The 10,793-nt window shown below is 37.7% G+C and overlaps 1 protein-coding gene across 1 annotated transcript; it reads right to left on the bottom strand.

Annotated features, from left to right (window-relative positions):
• Nucleotides 1–4,795: 4,795 nt before the first annotated feature.
• ZNF382 (zinc finger protein 382) lies at nucleotides 4,796–6,673 on the bottom strand (the record flags this gene model as incomplete). Its single annotated transcript, XM_019634930.1, has 1 exon — nucleotides 4,796–6,673. A coding segment is annotated over one exon (1,446 nt), but the record flags the coding sequence as incomplete, so codon positions are not given.
• Nucleotides 6,674–10,793: the final 4,120 nt, after the last annotated feature.

The following is a 10,793-nucleotide window of genomic DNA, read 5'->3' as shown; positions in this document are numbered from 1 at the left end:
GTCTATTCATGGAGCTGCAGATGGCAAGAACCCATTTCCTTCCCTGGCTAAGCAATATTCCATTGTATATATGTACCACCTCTCTTTATCCATTCATCCACTGATGGACACCCAGGCTCCCGCCACATCTTGGCCATCGTAAAAAAATATTGCAAAGAACATGGATGCACATGTCCCCCACGAAGTAGCATTTTGGGTATTGGATAAATACCCAGAAGTGGGATTACTGGGTTCTTTGTCTCTTGTAACAGCCATTGTTTTAAAGACTATTTTATCTGAAATAAGTATTGCTACTCCAGCTTTTTTGTTTTTATTTCCATGGAATATCTTTTGCCATCCTTTTACTTTCACTCTGTGTGTGTCTTGTGATCCAAAGTGAGTTTCATAGGCAGCATATATAAGGGTCTTGTTTTCTTACCTGTTCAGCCGATCTATCTTGATTGGAGCATTTAATCCATTTACATCGAAAGTAATTGTTGATAGATATGTAGTTAATGCCATTTTATTATTCAAAAAAAAATTTTTTTTTCTTCTTAATGAAACCCCTCTAGCATTTCTTGTAATACTGGTTTGGTGGTGATGAATTCCTTTAGCTTCTTCTTGTCTGGGAAGCTCTTTATCTGTCCATTGATTCTAAATGATAGCTTTGCTGGGTAGAGTAATCTTGGTTGTAGGTCCTTGCTTTTCATCACCTTTAATATTTCAAACTGCTAATCCCTTCTGGTCTATAAAGTTCCTGTTGAGAAATCAGCTGATAGTCTTTTGGGAGCTCACTTGTAGGTAACTAACTTCTTTTCTCTTGCTGCTTTTAAGATTTTTTTTCTTTTTCTGTAATCTTTGGCATTTTAACTATGATGTGTCTTGGTGTGGGCCTCTTTGGGTTCATCTTGTTTGGAGACTCTGCTTTCTGGGCTGCTATGTCTATTTACTTTGCCAGGCTAGGGAAGTTTTCCATCATTATTTCTTCAGATAGGTTTTCAATCCCTTGCTCTCTCCTCTTTCTGGTACCCCTAGGATGGAAATTTTGTTACACTTGATGTTGTCCCAGAGGCCTCTTAGAGTATCCTCATCTTTTTGGATTCTTTTTTCTTTTTGCTGTTCTGATTGGGTATTTTCTACCTTAACTTCTAACTCACTGATTTGATCCTCTGCTTCATTTTATCTGTTGATTTCCTCTAATGTATTTTTCATTTCAGTTATTGTATTTTTTATTATCTGACTGGTTCTTTTTTGTTTTCTAGCTCCATTTTTATGTTTCCTATCTCTTTGTTGATGTTCCCCTGAGATAATTGAACATCCTTATAACCAGTGTTTTGAACTGTATCTCTGGTAGATTGCTTGTCTTCATTTAGTTTAGTTTTTTTTTTCCTGGAGCTTTGTTATGTTCTTTTATTTGAGACATTTCTTTGTCTTCCCATATTGGCTGCCTCCCTATGTTTGTTTCTATGTTATTAGGTAGGGCTGCTATATCTCCTGGTTTTAGTAAAGTGACCTTATGTAGTAGGAGTGCTGTGGGGCTCAGTGGTGCAGTTCCCCTAGTTACTTGAGCCAGGTACTCCAAGTGTGTCCCTTGTGTGCGTGTGTTTGCCCTCCTATTGTAGTTGAGCCTTGATTTCTGTTAGCATATCAATGGAAGAGATTGATCCTCGGGCTGATTGTTAGTGAGGGCTGGTCGTGACTACAGTGGAGGAGCTATTGTGCAGGAGCTGACCCTATGGAGCAGGATTTGCTTTAGCAGGGCACTCATGCCTTCCCATAGTGCCCTTTGGGTGTGAAGTTATCAGAGGTGGCTGTGATGCTCCAGCTTGGACCAAAGCTGGCCACCAGGTGTGCCAGTCCCAGGGCCTCCTGGGAGAGCCTCCCTCAGGCCAAGGTTAGCCACAGCCTGTGCCCTGCTCAGGGCTACCTGGCATGAGCCACAAAGCAATCTACAGATGGCTGCGGCCCACACTGAGCTTGGAGGTGCCTCGAGAGGCCAAGCCTCGAACCAAGGCCGGCTGTAGCTAGTGCCAGGTTTGGGGCTGTTCAGCCAGAGGTTCGGGACTTGCCAAAGCCAGATGCTGCTTTTTTGGGGTTTGTGAACCTTTGAGAGATTTTAGGAAAGCCTTCAGCATCAACCAAGACTGGCCATTTGTATGGAAAACTCACCAGAAGTGGCTTGGGTGGGCCCAAATGTTGGGGGGGAAGGGTCTCAGGGATTCACCAGGGCCAGGGGCATGGTGCTAAGTTGATGGAGACTTAGATATGGCACCCATCTGTATCTGCATGCTAGATGGAAGAAGGGCTCAACAAAGAAACAATGGCTTCTGCCAGCACTAATGTTTGGGAGTAAGCTGCCCCTCCAGCCCTTGTCATGAAGATAGACAGTTCATTTCCCCCCTGTATGTTCCTGGCGCCTTTTGAGCTGTTACCCCAGCACTGGAGCTCAAAGCAAGTGAATCCTTCACCAAGTAAATCCGTGCGAGGTCCTTTAAGAGGCATGCCTGGGGCTCTAGCAGCCCTCAGTCTCACTCAGCCACAATCTGTGCTGGGTTTCACAGCCAGAATTTAGAGGGACTTCTGTCCCCAGCACTGGAACCCTGGGCTCAGGAGTCTTGTGTAGGGCTGAGATCTCTTGCTCCTCAGGGGGGACCCCTGCAGCTGAGATATCTCTCCCAATTTTAACTGCTACACATGGGTGTGAGACCAGCCTGTTCCTTGTCTCTGCCCCTTCTACTAGTCTTGATGTGGCTTCTTCTGTATATTGTTTGTTATAGAACTTCTGTTCAGCTGAAGTTCAGGCAGCTCTCAATGATGGTTGTTTTGTAGTTTAGTTGTAATTTTGATGTGATAATGGGAAGAGGTGAGCACAACGTTAACCTACTCCACCATCTTGACTAGAAGCTTGACTTTGTTCTTAAAACTTACCTGTGGTAGCTTTTGGGAAGAATGTGTTTCACATTGATGTACAGTCCTCACTGGAAGAACTTCAAGAGGATTTTGTGGAATTCAAGTCTGATTGTTTTCACTAGAAACTTCCAGATAAATTGTCTAGAGAAATTTGGATATAAAATGTCTGAACAGATGAGACTTCATTCCATTTGTTATTCCATTTTCTCCTTACATCTTAAAAGGCTTTTTGTTTGTTTGTTTTTTAAAATATATACCTGGACTTGTGGTCTCAAAATTTAAGCTCCCTCTGTGTTGTCATCAGAGCCACCAAGTCTGGGGCTATTTCCATTTTTTGAAAAGTTGGGATTCATGCATTTGCAAAGGTAAGCTAACCAAGTTGGTTAGGTCTAATTTACTGCCAGAAAATGGGAGACATATATGGACCGCTCATTGAGCTGTTATTTAGATTTGTAATTGTAAACCCAAAATACAGCCAAATCTTCCACTGTTTCAGGGCCAGCTTTTGTTCATGCCAAAATCACCTAGTAGTCACCACACTGTTGTTTATTGAGTTTAGAATCTAAATATTCATATGTTCATTTTTAGAGTATAAATAGATACTAACAAAATTATTTTCCCTTTCTTTTAGTCTATCAAATTTAATTTAAAAGGTGTAATCATTTTATTGGTCAGGAATTTGAGAAGGTCTAGCTTAGCAGTTACAACTTGGGGGTCTGTCATGGGGTTCCAGTTGTATGTCAGCAGGCTTAAATCATCTTAAGACTTGATTAGATGTTCAAGATAGCTCAGTTGGCAGATGATACTGGATGATGGCTGGAAACTTAGCTGCGGCTATTGACCAGGGTGCCTACACATAGACTCTAGCATTATAATCTCAGTATGGTTGGACTTCTTTCATGGAAGCAGCTTTCCCCGGTTAAGAGTTACAAGCCTCATCTGTTCCCTTTTTAATCTTCCTTTCTTTAGTATGAATTCTTTGGTGTTGTGTAAGGAGTGAGATGGCCAAAATAGTTTTTATAATAATTTCATTTGAAGAGTTCCCATCTAATGTGAATTTCCTGGTGTTGTGTAAGACTTGAGCTATGGCTAAAGTTTTTCCACAGTCATCATTTTTATATAACCAGTAAGATAGAAGCCATAGGTAAAGGTTATCCTCTGTCCCCTTTATTTTATTCATAAGGTTTTTCTCCAGTTAGAATTCTCTAATGTTGAGCAAAGAAGGTGCTAGGTGCCTCCTTTTCTCTAGTATGACTTTCTGATTTCATACTCATATTAGGCATTACTGTGGCTAAAGGGAATGTCAAATTTATTATGTTTGTCTGGTATATATTAAGATTTGGGCTGTGGCTAAAGCCTTTGTACATACATTACATTCAGATTTCCAGTTTTCACAACATTCTTAGAGTTTCCCTCTACTATGAATTCTCTGGTTTGAACCATCACCAATTGATAATATTCAATTGTTTCCCTTCAGAATGAATGATCTCATGCTCTGAAAGTTCTGAGTTGTTTGGTAGTATCTACCAAAGCTGATCAAACACACAAATGCCCCAGGATTCAGAAATTCCACTCCTAAGTATATCCACAAGGGAAATAAATATATGTACACCAAAAGACAAATATATTCACAGAAGCATCATTTATTATGACCCTAAGCTGTAAACAATGAAAAAGTCCACTAACAATAGTTTGGATAAATTGTGATAGAGTCATATAATGAAATTGTATATAGAATGAAAATAAATGAACTTCTGCCACATGCACTAATGATGACTTTTAGAAACATAATGAATGAAACAAGCCATATATGAAAAAATACATGATATATAATCCAATTTATAAAAGTTTATAATATGCAAAAACTAATTTATAATGTTAGAAGTTAGAACTGTGATTAACTTTCAGGAGGTAACAATTAATTTTTATTCCATATTTACAATGAGAAACACAGTTCATACCTCCTTTCTTTTTAAAACTCTTTTGCTCACAGTATGGTTCGTAAACCACTGTCAGTCAGCCAACTGTTTATTGCTGGTTCACAACAAGGTAGCTATTGAAATCGAAAATTAGCAATTTTAAAAGTTTGCAGCAACTTGACAGAGGAAGTTTATGTCTGCTGAATCTAATAATAAAAAAAGGGTCTTGTATTGTCAATGACTTTTGTCATTTAATTTGTCTAGTAGTTCTTTTCTTGTGTGTGTTGTATAGGTGGGCAAACAGTAAGTAAATATGTGATATAGTACCTTAAACTGAATATTATTACACTTGCAAGCAATATCATGTACAGGGTTTACTATGACTTTAAAAGTTCTTACTAAAAAAGTCACATCTTTTACTATGTTCCCACGGTTTCTACCTTGTGAGTTTTCTGATGGACAATGAGGTTTGACTTACAACTGAAGAACTTCCCACATTCTTTACATTCATATGGTTTCTCTCCTGTGTGAGTTTTCTGATGGCGAATGAGGTTTGATTTCCTGCTAAAGGCTTTCCCACACTGAGGACATCCATTGGATTTCTCTCCTGTATGTATTCTCTGATGAACAGTGAGGATTGCCTTCTGGCGGAAGGACTTCCCACATTCATTACAAATATAGGGTTTTTCCCCTGTATGAATTCTTTGATGAAGAGTGAGGGTTGTCTTTTGGCAGAAGGACTTCCCACATTCATTACATATATAGGGTTTCTCTCCTGTGTGAGTTCTTTGGTGTACAGTGAGGGTTGTCTTCTGGATAAATGCCTTCCCACATTCATTACATTGATACGGTTTTTCTCCTGTGTGAGTTCTCTGATGATCAATGAGGTATGATTTCTTTCTAAAAGCACTTCCACATTGAGTACATTCATAGGCTTTCTCCCCTGTGTGTGTTTTGTGATGTCTAGTAAGGGTTGCCTTCTGGCGAAAGGACTTCCCACAATCCATACAAATGTAGGGTTTCCCTTCTATATGCGTTTTCTCGTGAAGAGTGAGGGCTGTCTTTTGACGGAAGGCTTTTCCACATTGATTGCAAACATAAGGTTTCTCACCTGTGTGAATTCGCTGGTGTTCAATGAGATAAGACTTCCTTCGAAAGCTATTGCCACAGTAAGGACACTGAAAGGGTTTCTCTTCTGTTTGCGATCTTTGATGTATAATAAAAATGGACTTCCTGCAGAGGAATTTCCCATATTTGTTATATGCATGGGGCTTCTTCTCCATAAGATTTTGTGGATGGATATTAGGATTTGACTTTTCGATGAAGGTTATTCCATTTTTATTGTATTCACAGGGTCCTTCTCCTCTATGAGCTCTAGAATGTGTAAATAACATTCCTTTCATAAGGAAGGATTTTTCACATTCATTATGTTCAAATGATTGCTCTGAAGTTTGAACCTTCTGATGTTGAATAAGCTCTTGTTTACCACTCAAGCTCCTTTCTGTTTGTTTATAGATATTCACTGCTGTATGAATTTTTTCATGCTTAGTATTGAGAAGTGATTTCCCCCATCCATTACTCTCAGCAAACTTCTCTCTTCCAGGGCTTATATTTCTAATGACTAATTCTGAAATATTTTTCAAAACTTTTCCATCAGGTTTATATTCATGTAGTGTTGTTTTTGAAATAATACAGTTCTTACCTACAGTAAGTGTTTTCCCAAAAATATTACTTCTTTCCTTAATCAGTCTTTTGTGGTTGATGAATACAACTGATTTAAAATGCCTATCTTGGTAGTCTTTAAACTTCATTAAAACATCTTCAGTTTTCCCATCTTCTTCTATAAAAGAATACAATGAATGACACTATAAGTCTTCACATAAATATTATGGATTAGATGTATATACAAACAACCCATGGTGGGACTGTCTGTCTCACTATTGTGATCTACAGAAAGGCCAAAATAAATTACCTGTTGGTAGGGAAAATGCATGGAACATAAACACAAATCCTGCTATACTGTTAAAATGAGGGAAAAATGGCATAAGCAAAGAACACTCATATTTTTAGCATGTTGTAAATACAAGCTACATTGAGCAGGTGTAATACACACAAGGATAAGCAAGCAAAGGATGGTGAAAGTGGGATCGTTCTTGGAATGGGCAGGTTCAGAGATAACAGAGTGAGCCTATCGAGAGTACTAAACAGTAAGTGAAGAAAACTGCTCCATGGAGATGAAATCATATATATTTCCTCATGCCTAAATAAATGTTATAAAATGCTTCCATTTGTTTATTCTTCACTTGCCTTTAGACCATCCATGGAAATGAACTTTCTCAAGCACTCATTTCCTTGTGTTGACAGAAACACTAGTCTGTAGGCCCTAACTCTCCATATAAATGTGATTTATTTTCTCTTAAAAGGGAAGGATTAGGAAAACATTTCCATTAGGAATTATAAAATAAACCAGAAGATAAAGAAAGCATACTTGCAACATGAACATAATCACTGATTGCTGCTACATCAATTTATTTTTCAGAGGAACAATCAATTACTAAACTCTTCTCACTATCAATACTAATTTTTCTTCTTCTTAATTTCCGAATTACTTTTTAAGTTTTAGAGAAGGATGTGTTTAAGTTCTCCCAATGCAGTAACATACCTTAAACTCTGCTATTCCCTATTCGGGCTGTAAGGATTGCATTCTTCAATGTATATGTATGGCACTGATTTACCTTACCTATTATTTTTCTTATAAATTCTTGGCTATATCTTACTACTGTTACCTTACTACCACCCATATCTGGTGGGGCAATTTAAAAGTTGGATTTATCTTACCCATGACTTGCATCTTATTTACAATAGCACTAAACTGGAAACAGCCCAAATATCCATCAAAGGTAAATAGGTGATATTGTGTCACATAGTCATACAGTGGAATACTACTCAGTAACAAAAAAAAAACACCCCTACTGATACACAATGACAAGGGGAATGAATCTCAAACATTTTTCAGAGTGAAAGCTTTATGCAAAAAGTACATATTGCACAATTCCGTTTATGTGCAGTTCTAGAAAATGCAAAACTAATTTGTATTGGTAACTGGAGTTACTTTGCCTTCCTGAGAACCTCAGTCAGCTTCAGTGACATGCTACTACCCAATTTATCCAAAAGCCTTCTTCAACATCTTCAATGTTTAATTTGTCTGAAATTAGAATATAATTTTATTCTGGACTATCCATTTCAAGAAATCTTTAAACAACCTGCTATTTTAATATGAATATTCTATGAAAAATGCTCAATTTGAAAATATTTCTTTGACAACTAAAACATGCTCTTGGAAGTCAATTTTTATCACCTTCTTTGAAACATTCTGAGTATACATTAATACACTGTTATCTGAGTTAAAGGGATGTGATGTTGGCATGAATATCTTAAAAAAATCCCCCCAAAACCTTACCTTTAAATGATTTCTGAATGATGAGAAAGATGTTTTTCTTGCATGGTACCATAGACAATCAATCAGGTAACTACTGAATATCTAGCCTCTGTTACAAGATACAGTAAGGAAAAGAGAGGACCTTATTTTGTGGGATATGTTAATCAGATGGGGAAAGAAGCCTCAGATAAAACAATGTTGAATCACATATGAAATTATTGGATCACATCAGAGGACGTGTCTGTTTGCATGTTATAATCAGTAGAATGTAAATGCAGAAAAAAAGGGATTGACATGGTCTGGAGTAGTCAAGGAACATTTCATGGAGGAAGTCAAACATGATCTTTTAACTATTGTGTAGTAAAGAATATAACCTTGCCCAATAAGAGGTCTGACATCTGCCTTCTTTTGGGAGGTAATCTCTAAGTCCATGGAATGCCATGCCTGACAGGAGTGTATCTGTTTGCTTAGGAGTGTTTGGCCAGCCAGAAAGCAATAATGTGATTTAGGGTCAGGGCTTTGGGTCACACAGTATCAGCTTGACCTCTTAAGGGGCTTGAAACTGAGATCAGCCATGTGGACAGTAAATTAAGCCTATGTGATGGAGCCCCAATATAAACTCTGGATACTAGGCTTGGGTGCAGCCTCCCTGGCTGGTGATATTCTGTAATTCTGTCCATACGACACAGAGAGAGGACTATAGACGCTCCATGTTTGGTAGTTTCCTGAACTCTGTCCTATGTGTTTGGCTTGATTTTAATCTGTATTCTTCCTCTCTAACAAACTATAACTGTAAATGTTACAGCTTTCAGCAAGTTTTGTGAGTCCTAGCAAAGTACTGATCCTAACAGTAGTCTTGGGGATCCCTGAATTTACAATTGGTATCAGAAGTGAGGGTGGTCTTGTGTGTACTACTGTATGCTCAAACTTTGTAGGTGGCTAATTTTGCAAGTATCCATATGGGCATAGAGCAACTGTCATATAATGAAAGGCCCAGTTGTAAAGAATAAAATCAATTGTATGGAGTACATTTGGGAGATCAGAATAAATAGAGGTTAGCAAAAGTTCTCAGTCACAGAGAGAAATACATTTTGAATGACCAGATAGGATATTGTTCTGTCAGCTCTTGAAAAAAAAGGAATTTACACTTCATATAAGTGATATCATTTTAACGTATTGACAATATAAACTGAAAGAACTGGGGGAAAATCATGGCAAATCCAAGTGGTAATTACAACAGTCCACACCTGAAATAATATGACTTTAGGGGTGGCCGGTTAGTTCAGTTGATTAGAGCACAGTGCTCATAACATCAAGGTTGCTGGTTCGATCCCCACATGGGCCACTGAGTTGCGCCCTCCACAACTAGATTGAAACAACTACTTGACTTGGAGCTGATGGGTCCTGGAAAAACACACTGCTCCCCAATAAAATTAAAAAAAATTTTTTTAAATGGTTTAAAAATATATGACTTTCATTTTGGAAGATGTCAGTGGCAAATGAGAAAATGAACCTGTAAAGATATTTCACAGAGAGAAATACGATAACACAAATTGTGGCGAGATCATTAAGATAATATAAGAGATGATGGAATCAACTTGATATACAAGGGGCTGATTATGGGAACAAAAGGATATAGAAACAAATAGGGTAAAGATAATGACTGTTACTTCTGATAATATCAATAACCAAAAGAATGAGACAACTGATTGCTGTATTGCTGTAGGCAGATTAAAATATACCACTAGAGTTCAGGTGGGAGAAATGGGCTAAAAATGTCTATTTGAAAGCCATTCATATAAAACAAGGAAATCACAACTTGAGAATGGATCAAATTATTACAGCTTACAGGACTTTTATAGTGACAAGAACTGAGGACGAAGAAAGATCGTTTACACCAATGAAAGCCCACTGAAATAATATCCATTTATTCAACAAACATTTATTTTCTCAGGCAATGTAAATAAAGAGAAGAAAAGCAACCAAGATGTGAAAAGGCAGTCGGGAAATAGATGAGAATGAGTTAGTTTTTTCATTCAGATCAAGGTGGGTAGATATCAGGAATCTGAGCGCTATGATATGAGACACGGAGATTTATTGGAAAGAAATGGTGATATTGGCATTATTGCTTTAGTTTAAGGCCCATAGATTTTGAAATCTGATGGCAGGTCTCACAGTAAGAATGGAGTGTGACTGAGTGCAGGAAACAAGTGTAAGGCATTGTACAGGGAAAGAAAGGAAAGAAAATGAAAACTAGGAGGAGGAAAAATATTAGACAATTATTTCCTATTTATCTTTTGGATAGATTTAAGAATGCCTATAAATAGGAGACTACAACAAAAGAAGAAAGATAGAGGATTGAAAATTTAAAGAGATGAAAAGCAACAAGAAAGACCTAAATCGCCAGTTGCCAAAAGTGTGATTCATGAATCTTTAGTACCTGAGACTCTTAGGGGAGGTCCACAAAGTCAAGACTATTTTTGTTAATAATAACAACACTTCAACTGTCTTTTTAACTGTGTTCATATTTGCACTAACGGGGCAAA

This window comes from Hipposideros armiger, unplaced genomic scaffold (assembly GCF_001890085.2).
Source record: "Hipposideros armiger isolate ML-2016 unplaced genomic scaffold, ASM189008v1 scaffold_2259, whole genome shotgun sequence".
Classification (NCBI taxonomy): domain Eukaryota; kingdom Metazoa; phylum Chordata; class Mammalia; order Chiroptera; family Hipposideridae; genus Hipposideros; species Hipposideros armiger.
The sequence above is the reverse complement of the archived record's forward strand: the minus strand, read 5'-3'. Positions and strand labels throughout refer to the sequence as shown.